At 45.3% G+C, this 25,000-nt stretch overlaps 3 protein-coding genes across 3 annotated transcripts in view; 2 read left to right on the plus strand and 1 right to left on the minus strand.

The window, feature by feature from the left end:
• The window catches only part of cast (calpastatin), a 78,636-nt gene extending 76,174 nt beyond the window's left edge, over positions 1-2,462 (plus strand). The window contains exon 35 of the mRNA XM_055161009.1: positions 1,983-2,462. The gene's annotated coding sequence lies outside the window, so the exon portion shown is untranslated. The remainder of the gene's footprint in view (positions 1-1,982) is intronic.
• Positions 1-25,000, minus strand: part of rplp0 (ribosomal protein, large, P0) — a 230,359-nt gene that overhangs the window by 202,616 nt on the left and 2,743 nt on the right. The window lies entirely within an intron of this gene.
• Positions 10,225-25,000, plus strand: part of pcsk1 (proprotein convertase subtilisin/kexin type 1) — a 32,602-nt gene continuing 17,826 nt past the window's right edge. The window contains 4 exon segments of the mRNA XM_055160890.1: positions 10,225-10,720; positions 15,777-15,881; positions 16,900-17,010; positions 23,152-23,331. Of these exon segments, the coding sequence (XP_055016865.1) occupies positions 10,523-10,720; positions 15,777-15,881; positions 16,900-17,010; positions 23,152-23,331 (594 nt within the window). The 5' untranslated portion in view covers positions 10,225-10,522.

The following is a 25,000-nucleotide window of genomic DNA, read 5'->3' on the forward strand; positions in this document are numbered from 1 at the left end:
TGTCACCCTGCACCTGTCACCCTGCACCTGTCAATGCACCTGCATGCACCTGTCACTATGCACCTGTCACCCTGCACCTGCCACCCTGCACCTGTCACCCTGCACCTGTCACCCTGCACCTGTCACTCTGCTCCTGTCACCCTGCACCTGTCACCCTGCACCTGTCACCCTGCACCTGTCACCTGCACCTGTCACCCTGCACCTGTCACTCTGCTCCTGTCACCCTGCACCTGTCACCCTGCTCCTGTCACCCTGCACCTGTCACTCTGCACCTGCCACCCTGCTCCTGTCACCCTGCACCTGTCACCATGCACCTGTCATAAATATTCCATAAACCTTCAGTCAACAGATTTAAACTTTTATAAACTTTTGAAGAGTTGAGACGTTTACAGACTCGGAGCAGGAAACGACACGACCAGAGTTTAGATCAATAAACCAGAACTAAACCAGGTCTAAACCAGGTCTAAACCAGGACTAAACCAGGTCTAAACCAGGTCTAAACCAGGACTAAACCAGGTCTAAACCAGGTCTAAACCAGGACTAAACCAGGTCTAAACCAGGTCTAAACCAGGTCTAAACCAGGACTAAACCAGGTCTAAACCAGGTCTCTAAACCAGGACTAAACCAGGACTAAACCAGGTCTAAACCAGGTCTAAACCAGGTCTAAACCAGGACTAAACCAGGCCAGGTCTAAACCAGGACTGAAACCAGGTCTAAAACCAGGACTAAACAAGGTCTAAAACCAGGACTAAACCAGGACTAAACCAGGTCTAAACCAGGACTAAACCAGGACTAAACCAGGACTAAACCAGGACTAAACCAGGACTAAACCAGGACTAAACCAGGACGTTTCCTTCTCTCTGCGTTTAAATCACATCGTGGAAAATAAAGTCCAGCTTCACTTTCAGGAAACGTGAAATCTTTTTCCGCGGTGTAAATTTTGCGAGCGTCATGGGTTCAGATCTCGACTGTCGCTCGTCGGGTTTCAGCCTCTTCCTCGTTTTTGTCTTTTCACTCGCACCAGGAGAACGGGACAGAGGCGCAGTGTGGGGAAGTTTACTTTAAAATGTAATCCTCTACAGATTACAGATTACATGTCCCAGAATGTAGTTTGTAACGGAATCCATTAAATTACTTAAAGTGAGTAAAGTAATCTGATTACTTCGGATTACTTGATTTGTTGTAGAGGAACTTAAGATGTTTTGTTTGTTAAAAGAAAATAAAAAAAAAAGCTCTGACTTTACTGAACCAAATTAAAAATATTATTGATTGAAAAGGAGCCACGTCCACAGCAGGATTTAGTCCTGTTAAATCCTGGTTTAATCCTGGTTTAGATCTAGTTTAGACCTGGTTTAGTCCTGGCTTAGGTCTAGTTTAGTCCTGGTTAAGACTTGATTTAGACCTGGTTTTGACCTGGTTTAGTCCTGGTTTAGACCTGGTTTAGACCTGATTTAGTCCTGGTTTAGACCTGGTTTAGTCCTGATTTAGACCTGGTTTAGTCCTGGTTTAGATCTAGTTTAGTCCTGGTTTAGACTTGATTTAGACCTGGTTTTAGACTTGGTTTTAGACCTGGTTTAGACCTGGTTTAGACCTGGTTTAGTTTTAGACCTGGTTTAGACCGGACCAAAATAAGTTTGACACCCCTGCTCTAAGAACTGCTGCATAGTTACCTTAGAAACTTAGGGTTTAGTTTGATTGACGACCTAACAGCCAATAGAAAATGAGGCAGCCTCGTTTTCTATTGGCTGATGTTTCTCTGGCCTCAACACGTCCACAGTTGATAGATTTTCTTTATTTTTTTTTTTGTCATCATAATTACAAAGCTGCTGCGTCTCTGTAACGGTGTTTTAAACTTTCATTGACAATTTGAAACAAACAAAAAATCCTCCATACGACCTTTAAAGCGTCTCGTGTCAGATTTGGAGTAAAATATAAAACCTAATGATGTGTTTAAAATAGTAATAATCCCTTTTCTCTCGCAGGTCGTTGGCGTTGGCGTTGGCGTTGGCGTTGGCGGCGTTGGCGTTGGCGTTGGCGTTGCCGTTGCTGCCGCTGCCGCCGGAGTCTGCGGAGCGTTGGTTTTTCTGGATGAATCAGATCAAATGTATTTTTCTAAACTTTGAATGTTTGAGTTCAGTTCGAGTTCGGATGTAGATATGAATTTATGACGTTTTAATGTTTTGCACAAATCTCTCGTGCGTTTGGGGTCGAAAAGACGAGAAAAAAAAAAAGAGGAGGGAGAAAGAGGGAAATATTATGTAAAAAAGACGAGATGAGTTTAAGACGGAGGAGGGAGAACGACTGCAAAAAACGAATGTCTCGTTCAGTTAAAAATGACTCAAATTGTAAAATAAATCACGACTGTTTACGGTGAAAGGTTTTTCAATAAATTACAAATCAATTTAAATATTTTACGAAGGAAATTTTGTTGCTCTGATGCCAAAAAAAATAAGAAATAAAAATTTAAAAAAACACAAAAAAAATTTAAAAAGATGAAAAACAAAAGAAACAACACCTCGGTTTAAAAATCTTAAAGCTGCACTGGGTCACTTTTCTAAACCAGGACTAAACCAGGACTAAACCAGGACTAAACCAGGACTAAACCAGGACTAAACTAGGACTAAACCAGGTCTAAACCAGGACTAAATTAGGACTAAACCAGGTCTAAATTAGGACTAAACCAGGACTAAATTAAGACTAAATTAGGACTAAACCAGGACTAAATTAGGACTAAACCAGGACTAAATTAGGACTAAACCAGGACTAAATTAGGACTAAACCAGGTCTAAATTAAGACTAAATTAGGACTAAACCAGGTCTAAATTAAGACTAAATTAGGACTAAACCAGGACTAAATTAGGACTAAACCAGGTCTAAATTAGGACTAAACCAGGACTAAATTAGGACTAAACCAGGACTAAATTAGGACTAAACCAGGACTAAACCAGGACTGAACCAGGACTAAACCAGGTCTACAGGTCAGGTCTCTGGAGAGGCGAGCCCACACACACAGACGTGGTTTTTCAGTCGTCGTAACTGAATAAACATGAGCAGATAAAACGTTTAAAGCTTCACTGCGGAACATTTACCTCTGAGCCGTCACTTGCAGAGGATCCTTCAGCGGAAATGTCCCACAGTGCGTCTTTAAAGAGTCGGATCAGACGTTCGATGTTCTTTTTTTGCAGTTTTGGATGGTGATCGAAGCAGATTTAGACATTTTATCAGATTATAAAAATGATTTTGAACGTGTAGAATCTTTAAAAAAAAATCTAAATGAGTTGTGTAAAAATGTGGAATGTTTTGGGGTCAGATTTGGTTTGGAGTTTTTGACACTAGAGTCCAGCGTGACGGGACGGACTTTCCACAAAAGTGTAACGTTTACATCGGATCAGAAGCGCTGAGATCCACGAACGCCGCGGACGTTTCACAAATCACGTCACGTTTTGTTTTCTGTCGTTTAGTCTCGAGTCGCAAAACCCGGATCAGCGTCGGGTCCGGGAAATGACGCAAACTCACACAGAACAGAAATATATCCAGTGTTTTTAAAAAAGCACCAAAGAGTTCTGCTAAATCCACTTCACAATCCTCCTCACGGTTAGCAGCACGAGCCAGTACGAGGCTCCGCCCACAAGCCAACGCCACCCATTTGAGACCAGAGCTAAAAGAGAACTAAACCAGGACTAAACCAGAACTAAACCAGGACTAAACCAGGACTAAACCAGGACTAAACCAGGACTAAACCAGAACTAAACCAGAACTAAACCAAGTGAAAAACCGGGTCTAAACCAGTCGCAGAGGCTTTTCTAAACCACACTGTTCAGGTTCATGTGGAGTTTGTGTCATTTTAAGATTAAAGAGGAAGTCACAGAGGGGCGGGGCTGAGTGAGGGGGGCGGGCTGAGTGAGGGGGGCGGGGCTGAGTGAGGGGGGCGGGGCTGAGTGGATGTGTCACACAGAGGGGGGTGGGGTTGAGTGAGGGGGCGGGGCTGGGTGTATCACACTGTATCAGGACTGTCAGATCTTTGTGTTTGTGCGAAAAACAGAAGCTTCAATAAAGACGTAAAAACGTTAAACGAGTGAGTTTCACGTTTGTTTGTTTGTTTGTTTGTTTGTTTGTTTGTTTCTTGGGGTTTGTGTTTTTTCTGGGAATTGAACCTTCAGCCTCTAAAGACCAAACAGGAGACTCATGTTTCAGTCGGAGTCTGTGGCTGAAGCGTCGTCTGAACCTGCAGGAGGAGGAGGGGGTTTGTGTCAGTTGCGTCACCGGGGCCCGGGGCCGAGCAGAGCAGGAGGATCCATGAGGAGCTGGTGCAGAGATGTGGGCGGTGGAGGACAGCAGCACCTCGAGGAGTGGATCTTCAGAACATGGAGACTGTGGAGACATGTGACCTCAGGGGGCGGAGCCTCCAGCAGGAGGTTGAACATTGATCAGATTCAGTCGGCTTCATCAGACACAGTTTGGGACCTGGAGCCCAACTCCTCGAGGGTCTGGACTCTGTTCTTCTGGTGTTGTCGGGGGCGGTGTGTGTTAGAGGTTCGTGTCCCTGCACCTGCAGGTCGGGGTCTTTCACTGTGGTGTCGCCCACGGCCCAACAGCAGTGCAGAGTACTCGAGTACTCGACCTTCTGCCAGGACCTGGACAGTGCACCGACTGTTCTACCAGTGACACTTGGAGAGGAACGTCCTCCTGATCTGAACCTGAGCTGTGTTCTGTTACTGGACGTCTGTGTGAGTCACAGTTTGTCCAGAACCAACACCAGGAGCACAAGTGTCCATCAGAACATGTGGCTCCAGGACGTCCTCCACTGAAGCTCCAGAATCAACTTTGTCGTCGTGTCAAGAGACACAGATGAGTTTCCTCCGCAGGGCGTCCGGGCGTCTCCCTTAGAGACAGAGTGAGGAGCTCGGAGTAGAGCCGCTGCTCCTCCACGTGGAGAGGAGCGTCTGAGGGGAGGACGTCTGTTCTGATGTCTCCTGGACGTGTCCCTCAGGAGGTGTTCATGTCCCACCGGAGGAGGAGAAGACCCAGGACACACTGGAGGGACGATGTCTCTGGACTGGAGGAAGTGTCTGGGGTCTGAGATGTTCTCAGATGTTCTCAGATGTTCTCAGATGTTCTCAGATGTTCTCAGATGTTCTCAGATGTTCTCAGATGTTCTGATGTGTCTGTGGAGACGTGGATCTGTGACATTTGTCCATCAGATTATTCTGAGATGTTTTTGTGACATTTATACAGACGAGTTGCTCTTTCAGTGTGAAACACCACGAGTCTGATGGAAAGATAAAAACTGAACACACGAGGAGAGAGAGAGAAGAAGAAGAAGAGGAACAGAGGAGAAGAGGAAAACTGCAGTGAATCATTGTGACAGGACCAGACTCCACAGATCTGCTTCAACTGGAGAAAAACTACAGTTACTCCTCTCCTCCCACGTGCTATTTCCTCTTTTATCTCTCTTCCTCCTCTTCTCTTCCTCCTCTTCTCTTCCTCTCTCCCTCTTTCTCTTTTTCCATCTCATCTCTTCTCTTTCTTTCTCTCGGTAAACACTTGTTTCCAGGTGACGGCGTTTGCTCAGGTCACATGACACCGCCCCCCCCCGCGCCGCCCCCGTGTGCGCGCGTGCACGTGTGTGTGTGAGTGAGCGTGCACGTGCGTGTGAGCGTGCACGTGAGTAAACACGGCTCTTTCTCTCCTCAAGTGTTTGTCTCATTCAACCAGTTTAATGAACAGAACTGAACCTGGACTAAACCAGGTCCAGGTCTGGTCCAGGTCTGGTCCAGGTCTGGTTCTGGTTCTTTTTCTCTCTTCTTGTTGCTATGGTGAGACCACGTGACAGTGACGTCAGTCCGCGGTTACACAATTTTCATAAAGACAAAAATAAAAAGAGGATTTCTTCAGTTTGTTTACAGATTCCACTCGCTCTTCTCTTCTTCTCTTCTCTCTTCTTCTTCTTCTTCTCTTCTTCTTCTTCTCTCTGTTTTTTCTCTTTTTCTCCAAATCTCTTTTTTTAATCTCTTTTTTTTATCGATCCCTTCTTCCTGCTCCCGCCGCGTCACGTGACCTCGGGCTGGTGACGTCAGGAGCAGGTAAACCACTGACTAAACCAGGACTAAACCAGGACTAAACCAGGTCTAAACCAGGACTAAACCAGGACTAAACCAGGACTAAACCAGGACTAAACCAGGACTAAACCAGGACTAAACCAGGACTAAACCAGGACTAAACCAGGACTAAACCAGGACTAAACCAGGACTAAACCAGGACTAAACTAAACCAGGACTAAACCAGGACTAAACCAGGACTAAACCAGGACTAAACCAGGACTAAACCAGGACTAAACCAGGACTAAACCAGGGGACTAACCAGGACTAAACCAGGACTAAACCAGGACTAAACCAGGACTAAACCAGGTCTAAACCAGGACTAAACCAGGACTAAACCAGGACTAAACCAGGACTAAACCAGGTAAACCCAGGACTAAACCAGGACTAAACCAGGACTAAAAGGACTAAACCAGGACTAAACCAGGTCTAAACCAGGTCTAAACCAGGACTAAACCAGGACTAAATCAGATCATTTAAATGTTTGGGATTTTTCTCTTCGAGGACGTGATGACGTTTCCTGTCGTTGTTTTTAAACGATATTTTTAGCTCCCCCCCCCCCCCCCCCCCCTCCCTTTCATCTCTCTGTTTCTCTGTTCTCTGTTTCTCTCTGTTTCTCTCTGTTTCTCTGTTTCTCTCTGTTTCTCTGTTTCTCTCTGTTTCTCTCTGTTTCTCTCTGTTTTTTTCTGTTTTTTTCTCTTTCTTCTGTTTTCGATCAGATTCATGTTTTTTTTCTTTCACATGTTTAAATAAAGAAAATAAAATGTGGATGAGAAGAGCAGGAGACTGATGTGAGTCTAGTGAATATATACAGATAAATACAAATATATATACAGATAAATACAAATATATATACAGATAAATACAAATATATATACAGATAAATACAAATATATATACAGATAAATACAAATATATATACAGATGAGTTGGGTTCGCTGGCGGAGGAGGAAGCCGGAAAGACCTGGCAGGCCCAAGCGTGTAGTGAGGGTCTGTTGGGAACGTCTGGCGGAGCCTCTGTCAGAGGGACCTTCAACTCGCACCTCCGGGAGGACTTCTCCCGGATTCCGGGGGAGGCTGGAGATATGGAGTCCTGAGTGGGCTTCATTCTCGGCCTCTATTGTCAATGCAGCTGCTCGGAGCTGTGGGCGTAAGGTCTGTGGTGCCTGTCGCGGCGGCAACCCCAGAACCCGGTGGTGGACACCGGAAGTAAGGGATGCTGTCAAGCTGAAGAAGGAGTCCTATCGGGCCTTGCTGGCTCGGGGGACTCCTGAAGCAGCTGACGGGTACCGGCGGGCCAAGCGTGCTGCAGCCCGTGTGGTCGCGGAGGCAAAAACTCGGAGCTGGGAGGATTTCGGGGAGGCCATGGAGAAGGACTATCGGACGGCCTCAAAGAGATTCTGGCAAACCGTCCGGCGCCTCAGGAGGGGAAAGCAGTTCTTCACCAACACTGTTTACAGTGCGGGGGGAGAGCTGCTGACCTCGACTGGGGACGTTGTCCGGCGGTGGAAGGAAAACTTTGAGGATCTCCTCAATCCCACCGTCACGTCTTCCGAGGAGGAGGCCGAGGCTGGGGACTCGGAGGCGGACTCATCCATCACCCTGGCTGAAGTCACTGAGGTGGTTAAAGCTCCTCGGTGGCTCCGGGATCGGATGAGATCCGTCCTGAGTACCTTAAGTCTCTGGATGTTGTGGGTCTTGGCTGACACGCCTCTTCAACATCGCGTGGCGGTTGGGGACAGTACCTCTGGACTGGCAAACCGGGGTGGTGGTCCCTCTGTATAAGAAGGGGGACCGGAGGGTGTGTTCCAACTATAGGGGGATCACACTCCTCAACCTTCCCGGTAAGTAAGGTCTATGCCAGGGACTGGAGAGGAGAATCCGGCCGATAGTCGAACCTCAGATCCAGGAGGAGCAGTGTGGTTTTCGTCCTGGCCGTGGAACACTGGACCAGCTCTACACTCTCCATCGGTGCTCGAGGTTCATGGGAGTTTGCCCAACCAGTCCACATGTGTTTTGTGGATCTGGAGAAGACATTCGACCGTGTCCCTCGTGGTGTCCTGTGGGGGGTGCTCTGGGAGTATGGGGTCCGGGGCCCTTTGCTAAGGGCTGTCCGGTCCCTGTATGACCGGAGCAGGAGCTGTGTTCATTGCCGGCAGTGAGTCAGACCTGTTCCCGGTGCATGTTGGACTCCGCCAGGGCCTGCCCTGTCACCGGTTCTGTTCATTGTGTTTATGGACAGAATTTCTAGGCGCAGTCAGGGGCTGGAGGGGGTCCGGTTTGGGGACCACAGGATTTCATCTCTGCTGTTTGCGGACGATGTTGTCCTGTTGGCTTCATCGAACCAGGACCTGCAATGTGCACTGGGGCGGTTTGCAGCCGAGTGTGAAGCGGCTGGGATGAAGATCAGCTCTTCTAAGTCTGAGGCCATGGTTCTCGACCGGAAAAAGGTGGTCTTGCCCTCTCCGGGTGGGTGGGGAGTCTTTGCCTCAAGTGGAGGAGTTCAAGTATCTCGGGGTCTTGTTCACGAGTGAGAGAAGGATGGAACGTGAGATTGACAGGTGGATCGGTGCAGCTTCGGCAGTGATGCGGTCGCTGTATCGGTCGTTGTGGTGAAGAGGAGCTGAGTCGAAAGGCGAAGCTCTCGATTTACCGGTCAGTCTTCGTTCCTACTCTCACCTCTGGTCATGAGCTCTGGGTAGTGACCGAAAGGACGAGATCGCGGATACAAGCGCTCGAAATGAGTTTCCTCCGCAGGGTGGCTGGGCGTCTCCCTTAGAGATAGGGTGAGGAGCTCAGTCACACGGGAGGAGCTCGGAGTAGAGCCGCTGCTCCTCCACGTCCAGAGGAGCCAGTTGAGGCTCGGGCATCTGTTCTGATGCCTCCTGGACGTCTCCCTCGGGAGGTGTTCATGTCCCACCGGGAGGAGGCCCCGGGGAAGACCCAGGACACACTGGAGGGACTATGTCTCTGGACTGGCCTGGGAACGCCTCGGGGTTCCCCCGGAGGAGCTGGAGGACGTGTCTGGGGTGAAGGAAGTCTGGGAGTCCCTGCTTAGACTGCTGCCCCCGCGACCCGACCCCGGATAAACGGACGAAAATGGATGGATGGATATTTACAGATAAATACAAATATATATACAGATAAATACAAATATTTACAGATAAATACAAATATATATAAATACAAATATATATACAGGTAAATGTGTGAGGATGAACAGAGGAGCAGGTTTCATGAACACGGGGGGAGGATTATAAATAGTTTATACATGAACAAAAGAAGAAAATATAAATGTGTGTGAAATATGTAAATGAACAGATAAGACATAAAAACATAAATATAAAGTTCTGTATCAGGTGTGTTTTATATATGTTTATATTAGGGACTGTCACAGTAACTGAAATATCGTGATATCGTATCGTCACAATAAATCGAATCACAAGTGTCTTTGGTTTAACAGTAACAACAGTTTATAAACATCAGAACTACATTTCCCATGATTCATTTCAGCGCAGAAAACACGAAGAAACATGTTTTTGATTTGAACTCTTGGGATTATGATGGAAATAATTCACACCAGAATCTTGTCAGAATATTTTTAAAACAGAAAATTTTCTCATCTACAATTAGCATCAGCCTAAAATATCACAGTAAATATCGAACAGAGATTTATCGATACGGCTCTAGTTTATAAACATATTTACTTGTGTTTGGATGGAGGGATCGGAGGACAGAGTGGAGGAGGTGAAGAGGGAGACGTGGACGACTTGATGTTCCTCTCCTCTCTCTCTCCTTCACTTTCTCCTCCTCTCTCCTTTTCTCTCTCTCTCTTTGCTTCCTTCTTTATTCTCTTCTTTCTCTTCTTTCTCCTCCTCCTCTCCTCCTCCTTCTCTTCCTTCTCTCTCTTTTCTTCTCTTCTTTATCTCGGAGGATCATCTCTCTCTCTCGGTCTCGGATGGAGGGATGAGGAGGAGGAGGAGGGGGATGACGGGAGACGGCAGATTGACGTCACAGCCGCCGTAGTTTTGACGCGCACCGCCCCCCGCCCCCCCACCCCCCCTCCTCCCTCACGCCCCGTCGCGAGCTCAGACGCACAGACGCACACAGACCCTCACGCGCTCCTCAGACGCGCACCGTGATCCTCCCGCGCGCCCACGGAACCCGCACCTGCTCGTGACGCCGAACAGAACCCCGCGACCAGAACCCGAGACGCCGACGAGAACCTCCGACGAGAACCTCCGACGAGAACCCCCGACTAGAACCCCCGACGCCGACCGGAACCAGCGACACCGACGAGACCCCGCGACGCCGGAGCCCGTGCGCCTCCTCTCCCCGCTCGTGCGCGCTCCGTGTGCCGCTCTCCTCCCCCCGGCCTCTTCCTCCTCTTCCTCCTCTTCCTCTTCTTCGTCGCCTCGTGCCTGATGGAAGCGCGATGCGTCGTCCCCGCCGCGCTGCCGCTGCTCGTCGCGTGTGCGCTGCTCGTGTTTGGCTCGGATGCCCTGCCGCCGCCGCCGCCCGGGGAGCGTCAGTACCTGAACGAGTGGGCCGTGGAGGTCCCGGGGGGGCTGGCGGTGGCGCGCGCGCTCGCCAAAGAGCTGGAGTACGACCTGGTCCGACAGGTGAGTCCCTGCCGCCGGTGACAGGGGGGAAAACACGGCCCCGCGCCCGCGCAACAGGTGACAACGGCGTGACGTCACGGCGGGGAGAGTAGAATAATAATAGAATAATATAGATTTATGATCAGGAAATGTGACGTCATCTTTTACTAAACCAGAACTAAACCAGGACTAAACCAGGACTAAACCAGGACTAAACCAGTCCCAGAACTATGTGCCAGATGCAGATGCCCTCCCAGTTGTTGTGTTGTTGGTTAGTCTGGTTTAGTCCTGGTTTAGTCCTGGTTTAGTCCTGGTTTAGTCCTGGTTTAGTTTAGTCCTGGTTTAGAGTCCTGGTTTAGTCCTGGTTTAGTCCTGGTTTAGTCCTGGTTTAGACCTGGTTTAGTCCTGGTTTCGTTTAGTCCTGGTTTAGTCCTGGTTTAGTCCTGGTTTAGTCCTGGTTTAGTTTACCTGGTTTAGTCCTGGTTTAGTCCTGGTTTAGTCCTGGTTTAGTCCTGGTTTCAGTCCTGGTTTAGTCCTGGTTTAGTCCTGGTTTAGTCCTGGTTTAGACCTGGTTTAGTCCTGGTTTAGTTTAGTCCTGGTTTAGACCTGGTTTCCTGGTTTAGTTCCTGGTTCAGTCCTGGTTTAGACCTGGTTCAGTCCTGGTTCAGTCCTGGTTTAGTTCCTGGTTTAGTTCGTGTAGGATTGCGGGAGGGCATCTGACTCACGGGGAGAGTTTGTTTGTTTGTTTGTTTGTTTGTTTTTGTGAGTTTGATGTTGTTGTATAAATATATTGTATCAGATGCCCTCCCACACCTGCTGTCGTTTATGATTATGTGGATTTAAAAAGTCTGGGACACTGCACATGGGCACTTTAACACCACCACATTTAACTCCAAAACATTTAACTCTGGAACATTTAACTCTCAAATGTTTAACTCTGGCATGTTTAAATCTGACAGGTTTAATTTTGGAACATTTAATTTTGGACTAAACCATAGTTCTGGTTTAGTCCTGGTTTAGTCCTGGTTTAGTCCTGGTTTAGTCCTGGTTAGTCCTGGTTTTAGTCCTGGTTTAGTCCTGGTTTAGTCCTGGTTTAGTCCTGGTTTAGTCCTGGTTTAGTCCTGGTTTAGTCTGGTTCAGTTTTCCTGGTTTAGTCCTGGTTTAGTCCTGGTTTAGTCCTGGTTTGGTTTAGTTCTGGTTTAGTCCTGGTTTAGTCCTGGTTTAGTCCTGGTTTAGTTTAGTCTGGTTTAGTCCCTGGTTTAGTCCTGGTTTAGTTCTGGTTTAGTTCTGGTTTAGTCCTGGTTAGTCCTGGTTTAGTTCCTGGTTTAGTCCTGGTTTACCTGGTTTCCTGGTTTAGTTCTGGTTTAGTTCTGGTTTAGTCCTGGTTTAGTCCTGGTTTAGTTCTGGTTTAGACCTGGTTTAGTCCTGGTTTAGTTCTGGTTTAGTTCTGGTTTAGTCCTGGTTTAGTCCTGGTTTAGTTCTGGTTTAGTCCTGGTTTAGTTCTGGTTTTTTCTCTGTGTTGTTTCTTTCGGTTTGTGTTTTTTGTGACTTTTTTAAAACTGCAGATTTTCCAGGGAAAAATCGGAGCAGGATTTTTAAACTTCACGAGTTTCATTTGTTGGTAAATATTTTCCGGGTAAAAGTCAAACTCGTGTTTCACTTTTTCAGACTCGGTTCCGTCTCACGTTTCATTTCCTGCGCGTTGACGTCACTGACAAAAACTCATTAAAGTCGTAAAGCGGCTCATTTCCCGGTAAACAAAAAGAGCGCGCGCCTCGTGTTTGCTCCCGGAAAAAAACAAACTCTGCCCGGGAACTTACGGTCACCTGTCTGCACCTGTCTGCACCTGTCTGTAAACCGCTGACAGGTGGACAGAGCTCACCGGGTCCAGCCCCTGATCACGTGACGAGTGACGAGTTTGGAAGAAACAATCGTCATGAATCTGTTTCCTGTTGTACGACGGAGTAAAAGGGTTACATTAAAAAAAAAAAAAAAAAACATGCTGGCGCTACGAGAATAAAGTCGTAACATTTCAACATTAAAGTAATAATTTTACAAGAATAAAGTCGTAATTTTAGAAGAATAAAGTCGTAATTTTACAAGAATAAGTCGTAATTTTACGAGAATAAAGTCGTAATTTTACAAGAATAAGTCGTAATTTTACGAGAATAAAGTCGTAATTTTACAAGAATAAGTCGTAATTTTACAAGAATAAGTCATAATTTTACAAGAATAAAGTCGTAATTTTACGAGAATAAAGTCGTAATTTTACAAGAATAAAGTCATAATTTTACAAGAATAAAGTCGTAATTTTACAAGAATAAAGTCGTAACATTTCAACATTAAAGTAATAATTTTACAAGAATAAAGTCGTAATTTTACAAGAATAAGTCGTAATTTTACAAGAATAAAGTCATAATTTTACAAGAAAGTTAAAGAATAAAGTCGTAATTTTACAAGAATAAGTCGTAATTTTACGAGAATAAAGTCATAATTTTACAAGAATAAAGTCGTAATTTTACAAGAATAAGTCGTAATTTTACAAGAATAAGTCATAATTTTACAAGAATAAAGTCGTAATTTTACAAGAATAAGTCGTAATTTTACAAGAATAAGTCATAATTTTACAAGAATAAAGTCGTAATTTTACAAGAATAAGTCGTAATTTTACGAGAATAAAGTCATAATTTTACAAGAATAAAGTCATAATTTTACAAGAATAAAGTAATAATTTTACAAGAATAAAGTCGTAACATTTCAACATTAAAGTCGTAATTTTACAAGAATAAAGTCGTAATTTTAGAAGAATAAAGTCGTAATTTTACAAGAATAAGTCGTAATTTTACGAGAATAAAGTCATAATTTTACAAGAATAAAGTCGTAACATTTCAACATTAAAGTAATAATTTTACAAGAATAAAGTCGTAATTTTACAAGAATAAGTCGTAATTTTACAAGAATAAAGTCATAATTTTACAAGAATAAAGTCGTAATTTTAGAAGAATAAAGTCGTAATTTTACAAGAATAAGTCGTAATTTTACGAGAATAAAGTCATAATTTTACAAGAATAAAGTCGTAATTTTACAAGAATAAGTCATAATTTTACAAGAATAAAGTCGTAATTTTACAAGAATAAGTCGTAATTTTACAAGAATAAGTCATAATTTTACAAGAATAAAGTCGTAATTTTACAAGAATAAGTCGTAATTTTACGAGAATAAAGTCATAATTTTACAAGAATAAAGTCATAATTTTACAATAATAAGTCATAATTTTACAAGAATAAAGTCATAATTTTACAAGAATAAAGTCGTAACATTTCAACATTAAAGTCGTAATAAAATCAAAGTCAAAATGAAAAATGCGGCAGAAGAAGAACCTTGTTTTTCAATATAAAACCAAAAATAAGAAAACGAAAAAAACAACAATTTTCTTCATTATTTACACCTCCGGACTGAACCAGGTCTAAACCAGGACTAAACGAGGTCCGAGACCAGATCGGGACTGAGACCAGGACTTAGACTGGGACTGAGACCGGGACCAGACCAGGACTGAAAACGGTTTAGTCCTGGTTTAGTCCTGGTTCTGTCCTTGTCTCAGTTCTTGTCTGATCCCGGTTTAAGTCCTGGTCTCAGTCCCGATCTGGTCTCGGACCTCGTTTAGTCCTGGTTCAGTCCTGGTTCAGTCCCGCATCGCATTTTAAAGTCACGGAAACGCCATTTCCCATTTCCGTGACTTAAACCAGGATTAAACTAGGACTAAACCATTTTCAGTCCTGGTTTGGTCCCGGTCTCAGTCCTGGTCTTAGTTCTGGTTTGGTTCCGGACCTGATTTAGTCCTGATTCAGTCCTTGTTCAGTCAAGTGAACGAATGAAACACAGATTCTTCTCCTTTACAAAATGCTCCAAATTCTCCACGAGCCGCTGATGTTCTCCTGATATTATGACTTTATTTTGACTACAACTTTATTCTCATAAAATTACAACTTTATTCTCATAAAATTATGACTTTATTCTTGTAAAATTATGACTTTATTCTCATAAAATTACGACTTTATTCTTGTAAAATTATGACTTTATTCTCATAAAATTACGACTTTATTCTTGTAAAATTATGACTTTATTCTCATAAAATTACGACTTTATTCTTGTAAAATTATGACTTTATTCTTGTAAAATTACGACTTTATTCTCGTAAAATTACGACTTTATTCTCATAAAATCACAACTTTATTCTCGTAAAATTACGACTTTATTCTCATAAAATCACAACTTTATTCTTGTAAAATTACGACTTTTTCTGGCTTCGACTTTATTCTCGTAAAATTACGACTTTAATGTCAAAATGTTATGACTTTATTCTTGTCGCCAGCATGTTTTTGTTTTGTTTTTTTTATCTGACCCTTTTACTCCGTCGTACTGTCGAGTTTTTTGGACTCAGGGTCATTTTTTTCTTCATTCTTCACATTTTAAAATGAACATTAAAATTAAAATTAAAATAACACATCCAGAGTTTAAAGTTGAATCTTCGTTGTTGTTGCCAGATTGGGACCTGAGATTTTTGAGACAAAATGACACAACTCAAACATTCAAAGTTTAAGAATAAAATCGTGTGTTGCCAGATGCAGAGTTAAAAGTTTAATATGAGTTTGTGTTTGTGTTGCCAGATTGGGAGTATAATGTGAGTTTGCGTTGCCAGATTGGGAGTATAATGTGAGTTTGTGTTTGCGTTGCCAGATTGGGAGTATAATGTGAGTTTGCGTTGCCAGATTGGGAGTATAATGTGAGTTTGTGTTTGCGTTGCCAGATTGGGAGTATAATGTGAGTTTGTGTTTGCGTTGCCAGATTGGGAGTATAATGTGAGTTTGTGTTTGCGTTGCCAGATTGGGAGTATAATGTGAGTTTGTGTTTGCGTTGCCAGATTGGGAGTATAATGTGAGTTTGTGTTTGCGTTGCCAGATTGGGAGTATAATGTGATGTGAGTTGTGTTTGCGTTGCCAGATTGGGAGTATAATGTGAGTTTGTGTTTGCGTTGCCAGATTGGGAGTATAATGTGAGTTTGTGTTTGCGTTGCCAGATTGGGGCCCTGGATGATCATTACCTTTTCAAACACAGACGTCACCCGAGACGATCGAGACGCAGCGCGACGCACGTCACCAAGAGACTGTCCGAGGACGACAGGGTCAGTACTGCAAATACTACTACTACTACTACTGCAAATACTACTACTACTACTACTACTACTACTACTACTACTACTACTGCAAATACTACTACTACTACTACTACTGCAAATACTACTACTACTACTACTACTGCAAATACTACTGCAAATACTACTACTACTACTACTGCAAATACTACTGTCTTATTTTCTGAAGTAACATGGACAAATGCCCCTCACTCTCCCCTCGCTCTTTTCTCACCTGTCTGTCCCTGTCTCCCCTGTCTCACCTGTCTGTCCCTGTCTCCCTGTCTCCCCTGTCTCACCTGTCTGTCCCTGTCTCACCTGTCTCACCTGTCTCCCTGTCTCACCTGTCTCACCTGTCTCACCTGTCTCACCTGTCTCACCTGTCTCACCTGTCTCACCTGTCTCACCTGTCTCACCTGTCTCCCCTGTCTCACCTGTCTCCCCTGTCTCACCTGTCTCACCTGTCTCACCTGTCTCACCTGTCTCACCTGTCTCCCTGTCTCACCTGTCTCACCTGTCTCACCTGTCTCACCTGTCTCACCTGTCTCCCTGTCTCACCTGTCTCCCTGTCTCACCTGTCTGTCTCCCTGTCTCACCTGTCTCACCTGTCTGTCCCTGTCTCACCTGTCTCACCTGTCTCACCTGTCTCCCCTGTCTCACCTGTCTCACCTGTCTCACCTGTCTGTCCCTGTCTCACCTGTCTCTCACCTGTCTCACCTGTCTCCCCTGTGTCACCTGTCTTCCCTGTCTGTCCCTGTCTCACCTGTCCCTCACCTGTCTCCCCTGTCTCACCTGTCTGTCCCTGTCTCACCTGTCTCTCACCTGTCTCACCTGTCTGTCCCTGTCTCCCCTGTCTCCCCTGTCTCACCTGTCTGTCCCTGTCTCTCCCCTGTCTCTCACCTGTTTCTCACCTGTCTCACCTGTCTCACCTGTCTCTCACCTGTCTCACCTGTCTCACCTGTCTCACCTGTCTCACCTGTCTGTCCCTGTCTGTCCCTGTCGGTGTCAGGTGCTGTGGGCGGAGCAACAGTACGAGAAAACGAGGAGTAAACGAGCGAGTCTGAGATCAGACGTGGACAAACTCTTCACCGACCCCATGTGGAACCAACAGTGGTACCTCGTAAGTACTTATACTACTACTACTACTACTACTACTACTACTACTTATACTACTAATACTACTAATACTGTGTGGAGTGGATAGTAGACTCTGCAGTACTCTGTAGTAATAATAATATTAATACTTCTAAATACAACAGAAAACAATTAAAAAGAAAAGAGACTCGCAAGAAGTACTCTGTAGTACTCTGTAGTACTTTGTTGTACTCTGTAGTACTTTGTTGTACTCTGTAGTACTCTGTAGTAGGATTGTGATATATGCAGGTAGTATTGTAGTGCACATGTTAGTACTGCAGTATTTGAGGTAGTACTGCAGTATTTGAGGTAGTACTGCAGTATTTGAGGTAGTAGTGCAGTATTTGAGGTAGTACTGCAGTATTTGAGGTAGTACTGCAGTAGTACTTTTGAGGTAGTACTGCAGTATTTGAGGTAGTACTGCAGTATTTGAGGTAGTACTGCAGTATTTGTGTCTCATTTGTTTAATTGAAACTCGACGTTTAATCCAGAAAAAAAGAGAGAAAAGAGGGAGGGAGAGAGGGATGAAGAGGAGCAGATAAACGAGTGGAGGATGTACGGATGGAGAGATAAACGGACGGATGTGAGTTTGTTTTACAGAGAGATGGAGGGATGGATGGAGGAGATGGAGGGATGGAGGGATGGAGGGATAGATGGAGGGATGGATGGAGGGATGGAGGGATAGATGGAGGGATGGATGGGATAGATGGAGGGATGGATGGATGGATGGATGAGGATGGATAGATGGAGGGATGGAGGGATGGATGGAGGATGGAGGGATGGATGGAGGGATGGATGGAGGATGGATGGATGGATGGAGGGATGGATGGAGGGATAGATGGAGGGATGGAGGGATGGATGGATGGATGGAGGGATAGGGATGGAGGGATGGAGGGATGGATGGAGGGATGAGGGATGGATGGAGGGATAGATGGAGGGATGGAGGGATGGAGGGATGGAGGGATGGATGGAGGGATGGATGGAGGATAGGATGGAGGGATGGATGGATGGAGGGATGGATGGGATGGATGGGATGGGAGGATGGATGGGATGGAGGGATAGATGGAGGGATGGATGGGGATGGGATGGAGGGATGGAGGGATAGATGGAGGGATAGATGGAGGGATAGATGGAGGGATGGATGGAGGGATGGATGGATGGAGGGATGGATGGAGGGGATGGAGGGATGGAGGGATGGAGGATAGATGGAGGGATGGATGGATGGATGGAGGGATGGAGGATGGGATGGAGGATGGATGGATATGGATGGAGGGATGGAGGGAGGATAGGGATGGAGGGATAGATGAGGGAGGAGGATGGATGGAGGAATGGATGGAGGGATAGATGGAGGGATGGAGGGATGGATGAGGGATGGATGGATGGAGGGATGGAGGGATGGAGGGATAGATGGAGGAATGGATGGAGGGATGGAGGGATGGATGGAGGATGGATGGAGGGATGGAGGGATAGACGGAGGGATGGACGGAGGGATGGATAAACGTGTGACTCAGAGCTCTGACCTGACGGAGAGAGAGAAGGATGGAGGGATGAGGTGGAGGACGGACGGAGGGATAATGACTTGACTCGTCTCTGACCTCACGGAAGAAAAGAGAGAAAGAAAAAGAAAAAGAACAAAAGTGACGCAGACGAAAGTCAAACTGTGACTCACCAGAACTAAACCAGAACTAAACCAGGTCTAAACCAGAACTAAACCAGGACAGGACTAACCAGAACTAAACCAGAACTAAACCAGAACTAAACCAGGACTAAACCAGGACTAAACCAGAACTAAACCAGGACTAAACCAGACTAAACCAGGACTAAACCAGGACTAAACCAGAACTAAACCAGGACTAAACCAGACTAACTAAACCAGGACTAAACCAGGAACTAACTAAACCAGGACTAAACCAGGAACTAAACCAGGACTAAACCAGACTAAACCAGGACTAAACCAGAACTAAACCAGGACTAAACCAGGACTAAACCAGGACTAAACCAGAACTAAACCAGGACTAAACCAGAACTAAACCAGGAAACTAAACCAGGACTAAACCAGAACTAAACCAGGACTAAACCATGTCTAAACCAGGACTAAACCAGGACTAAACCAGGTCTAAACCAGGACTAAACCACTAAACCAGGACTAAACCAGGACTAAACCAGGACTAAACAAACTAAACCAGAACTAAACCAGAACTAAACCAGGACTAAACCAGAACTAAACCAGGACTAAACCATGTCTAAACCAGGACTAAACCAGGACTAAACCATGTCTAAACCAGGACTAAACCAGGACTAAACCAGGTCTAAACCAGGTCTAAACCAGGACTAAACCAGGACTAAACCAGGACTAAACCAGGTCTAAACCAGGACTAAACCAGGACTAAACCAGAACTAAACCAGAACTAAACCAGGACTAAACCAGGACTAAACCAGGACTAAACCAGAACTAAACCAGACTAAACCAGACTAAACCAGAACTAAACCAGGACTAAACCAGAACTAAACCAGGACTAAACCATGTCTAAACCAGGACTAAACCAGGACTAAACCAGGTCTAAACAGGACTAAACCAGGTCTAAACCAGGACTAAACCAGGACTAAACCAGAACTAAACCAGAACTAAACCAGAACTAAACCAGGACTAAACCAAAACCAGGACTAAACCAGGACTAAACCAGGACTAAACCAGGTCTAAACCAGGACTAAACCAGGACTAAACCAGGTCTAAACCAGGTCTAAACCAACTAAACCAGGACTAAACCAGGTCTAAACCAGGTCTAAACCAGGTCTAAACCAGGTCTAAACCAGGTCTAAACCAGGTCTAAACCAGGTCTAAACCAGGTCTAGTTCAGGTCTGGTGTTGTTTTGTTTTTGTTTTTTTCAGTTTTTGTTCAGATCAGAAAAAAGAAAAAAAAAAAAAGAAAGGAATCCAACAGAAACCTGAGAAAAGAGAAAAAGAGAGAAAGAGAGAGAGAAAGAGAGAGAGTCCTGCCTGTGACTCATCCTCCATCCCTCCATCCCTCCATCCCTCCATCCTCTCGTCCATCTTTAATCCCTCTCTTCTCTCTCTCTTTTTCTCCTGTTCTCTCCATCTTTCACTCTTTCTCTCCTCTCTCTCCCTTTCCTCCCCCTTTCCCTTCCCTTGCTCTCTCTCTCTCCCTCTTTCCTCTCCTCTTTTCCTCTCCCTCTCTCTTCTCTTCTCTCTCTCTGCAGCTGTTTGTTTGTTTTTCTTCGTGATAATTCTCCCCTTTAATGACGCTGCACTCGTCCACCACCTGCCCCCCCCTCCGTCCATCCCTCCGTCCATCCCTCCCTCCACTCCTCCCTCCCTCCACTCGTCCTCTCGTGGTCTCTCCGTCTCACATGAGTCATCGTCGTCAGTGACGGACGCAGAAACCGAAAACACCACAGAAAAAAAAAAAAAAAAACGACAAGAAGAGAGAAGAGAAAGAGAGGAATGGAGAGATGAAGATAAAGAGAGAGGAGAAAGCGAGGGAGAGAGCGGGGAGAGAAATAAAGAGAGAGAGAGAGACAGAGAGAGAGAGTAACAAAGAGAATGAGAGAAAGGAAGAGAGAAAGAAAGAGAAAGAGAGGAACAAAGAGAAAAAAGAGATGAACAGAGAGAAAGAGAGAGAGAAAGAAAGAAAAAGAGAAAAAAGAAAGAGAGAGAGAGTAACAAATAGAAAGAGAGAAAGGAAGAGAAAGAGAGAGAACCAGAGAATCAGAGAAAAGAGAAGAGAGAAAGAAAGAAAGAAAGAGAGAGAAGAGAGGAGAGAGAGAGAGAGAGAGAGGAATGGAGAGATGAGAGATGAAGCGAGAGAAAGAAAGAGAGAGTAACAAAGAGAGAGAGAGAGAGAGAGAGGAAAGATGAGAGATGAGAGGAGGAGAGAGCGAGGGAGAGAAAGAAAGAGAAAGAGAGGAAAAGAGAGAAAAGAGAGAAAGAAAGAGAAAACAGAGAAAGAGAGAGATGAAACAGAGAGAAAGAAAGAAAGAAAGAGAAAAACTGAGAGAAAGACACAGAGAGAAAGAGAGAAAGAAAGAGAAAGAGGGAGAGGAACAGATAGATAAAGAGAGAAAGAAAATAAAGAAAAATAAACGGAGAAAGAAAGAGAACCAGAGAGAAAGAGAGAGAGAAAGAAAATGAGAGAAAGAGAGAAAAAAGAAAGAGAGAGAGTAACAAAGAGAAAGAGAGAAAGGAAGAGAAAGACAGAGAGGAACAGAGAGAAAGAAAGAGAGAAAGAGAGAGAAGAGAGAGAGAGAAAGAGGAGAGAGAGAAAGAGGAGAGAGAGAAAGAGGAGAGAGAGAAAGAGGAGAGAGAGAAAGAGAGAGAGAAAGAGGAGGAAGAGTTTGTTGTGTTTTTCTTCTGTTTGTTGACGTGAGTCTGATGAAGAAGAGGAGGAAGAAGAGGAGGATGAAGAAGAAGAAGAGGAGGAGGAGTTTAATTATTTCTGAGGAAATTCAGATTTAATTTCATCAAAGTTCGTTTATTTAATTTAAATTGAAATGATTCAGTGGAGATTTGAACATTTGTGTTTGTTTTTAAACTCGGACACAGAGTTTAAACACGACTAAAGTTTCAGTCAAAGATCTGCCCTAGACGTCCACGTAGAACCTCCCCAGAGCGACGCGGGGGCGGAGCCTCGTACACACCGAGCTCCCCAGAGCGACGCGGGGGCGGAGCCTCGTACACACCGAGCTCCCCAGAGCGACAAGAAAAACGACTTCAGAAGTCTTCAAAGCAAAAGAACACGACCGAAAACACCACACGCAAAAAAACGACAAGAAGAGAGAGAAGAGAGAGAGAGAGAGAGAGAGAGAGAGAGAGAAAAACAGAGAGAAAGAGAAACAGAAAAAGAGAGACAGATGAACAGAGAGAGCAAAAGAGAAAGAAACAGAGAAACAAAGAGGAAGAAAGAGAGAGAGAAAAAGAGAGAGAAAGAGAGAGAAACAGAAAGAGAGAGAGAAACAGAGAGAAGGAGAGAGAAAGAGCGACGGGAGGGCGGAGTCTCGTACACGTGAAGCTCCAGAGCCACGAGAAAAAAGTCAAAAGTGAAAAAGTGAAAAAGTGAAGAGTGAAGAGTCCTCAGAGCAGAAGGACACGACTTTTGTCTGGTCTCTATCTGGTCTCTATCTGGTCTCGGTCCGGTCTTTGTGAGGTCTTTGTGAGGTCTTTGTGAGGTCTTTGTGAGGTCCTTGTGAGGTCTTTGTGAGGTCTTTGTGAGGTCTTTGTCTGGTCTTTATCTGGTCTCAGTCCGGTCTTTGTCTGGTCCTGGTCCGGTCTTTGTCGGGTCTTTGCCGGGTCTTTGTGAGGTCTTTGTGAGGTCTTTGTGAGGTCTTTGTGAGGTCTTTGTGAGGTCCTTGTGAGGTCTTTGTCTGGTCTTTATCTGGTCTCGGTCCGGTCTTTGTGAGGTCTTTGGTCTTGGAGAGGCCCTTTAGACCTTTAGTCTGGACTCTGATAAGACCCGGTCCAGGACTCGAGGGTCTAAATGTCACAGAGAAAAAAAAAAAAGAAAAAGAAAAAGACTGGAGCGTGTGACCTTTAGATGAAGAAGAGGAGAAAGACAAGATCTGAGAGGGACAGAAGAGAGGAGAGAAGGAGAGAGGAGAGAGGAGAAAGAGAGGAGGAGAGAAAGAGAGGAGGAGAGAGGAGAGAAGGAGAGAGGAAACGAGAGAAGAAAGGAGGAGAGAGGAGAGAAGGAAAGGTGAGAAGGAGAGAGGAAAGGAGAGAAGAGAGGAGGAGAGAGGAGGAGAGAAGGAGAGGAGGAGAGAGGAGAGGAGAGAAGGAGAGAAGGAGAGAAGGAGAGGAGGAGAGAGGAGAGGAGAGAAGGAGAGAAGGAGAGGAGGAGAGAGGAGAGGAGAGAAGGAAAGAAGGAGAGAGGAAAGGAGAGAAGAGAGGAGGAGAGAGGAGAGAAGGAGAGAAGGAGAGAGGAAAGGAGAGAAGAGAGGAGGAGAGAGGAGAGAGGAGAGAGGAGAGAAGGAGAAAGGAGAGAGGAGAGGAAAGGAAAGGAGAGAAGGAGAGAGGAGAGAGGAGAGGAGAGAGAGGAAAGGAAGCAGGAGGAGTGAGGGAGTAGTAGGAGGAGCATTTGATTGACAGTTTGCCCTCTGCCCTTGTGCCCTGCAGCAAGACACTCGGACGTCTCCATCTCTGCCCAAACTGGACCTGCACGTGATCCCTGTGTGGCAGAAAGGAATCACCGGGAAAGGAGTCGTCATCACCGTCCTGGACGACGGACTGGAGTGGAACCACACCTGACATCTACGAGAACTACGTAAGAACCACACCGACATGTACGACAACTACGTAAGAACCACACCGACATGTACGAGAACTACGTAAGAACCACACCGACATGTACGACAACTACGTAAGTAGAACATAACCACACCGACATGTACGACACTACGTAAGAACCACACCGACATCTACGAGAACTACGTAAGAACCACACCGACATGTACGACACTATGTAGACAACTACGTAAGAACCACACCGACAATACGTAAGAACACACCGACATGTACGACAACTACGTAAGAACCACACCGACATGTACGACAACTACGTAAGAACCACACCGACACTACGTACCGACAACTACGTAAGAACCACACGACAACTACGACAACACGTAAGAACCACACGACATGTACGACAACTACGTAAGAACCACACCGACATGTACGACAACTACGTAAGAACCACACCGACATGTACGACAACTACGTAAGAACCACACGACTTACGACAACTACGTAAGAACCACACCGACATGTACGACAACTACGTAAGAACCACACCGACATCTACGAGAACTACGTAAGAACCACACCGACATGTACGACAACTACGTAAGAACCACACGAACTAGTACGTACGACAACTACGTATGTAGAACCACACCGACATGTACGACAACTACGTAAGAACCACACCGACATGTACGACAACTACGTAAGAACCACAGACATGACGAACTACGTAAGAACCACACCGACATGTACGACAACTACGTACAGACAACTACGTAAGAACACACCGACATCTACGAGAACTACGTAAGAACCACACCGACATGTACGAGAACTACGTAAGAACCACACCGAGACACTACGTAAGAACCCACACCACACGACACTACGTAAGAACCACACCGACATGTACGACAACTACGTAGAACCACACCGACATGTACGACAACTACGTAAGAACCACACCGACATGTACGACAACTACGTAAACTACGACAACTACGTAAGAACCCACACCGACATGTACGACAACTAACGTAAGAACCACACCGACATGTACGACAACTACGTAAGAACGTACACGAGAACGTAGACACCGACATGTACGACAACTACGTAAAACCAAGACATGAACCTTAAACACGATGTACGACAACTACGTAAGAACCACACCGACATGTACGACAACTACGTAAGAACCACAACCAACCACACGAACAACTACGTAAGAACCACACCGACATGTAACGACACTACCGACACACACCGACATGTACGACCACACGTGACAACTACGTAAGAACCACACCGACATGTACGACAACTACGTAAGAACCACACCGACATGTACGACAACTACGTAAGCCACACCGACATGTACGACAACTACGTAGAACACACCGACAACTACGTAAGAAACGACCACACCGACATGTACGACAACTACGTAAGAACCACACCGACATGTACGACAACTACGTAAGAACCACGACATGTACGACAATACGTACGACAACTACGTAAGAACCACACCGACATGTACGACAACTACGTAAGAACTACACACCGACATGTACGACAACTACGTAAGAACCACACACGACATGTACGACAACTACGTAAGAACCACACCGACATGTACGACAACTACGTAAGAACCACGACTACGACATGTACGACAACTACGTAAGAACCACACCGACATGTACGACAACTACGT

The sequence above is a fragment of the Boleophthalmus pectinirostris genome, unplaced genomic scaffold (assembly GCF_026225935.1).
Source record: "Boleophthalmus pectinirostris isolate CB_2022bp ecotype Guang Dong unplaced genomic scaffold, ASM2622593v1 HiC_scaffold_3, whole genome shotgun sequence".
Classification (NCBI taxonomy): domain Eukaryota; kingdom Metazoa; phylum Chordata; class Actinopteri; order Gobiiformes; family Gobiidae; genus Boleophthalmus; species Boleophthalmus pectinirostris.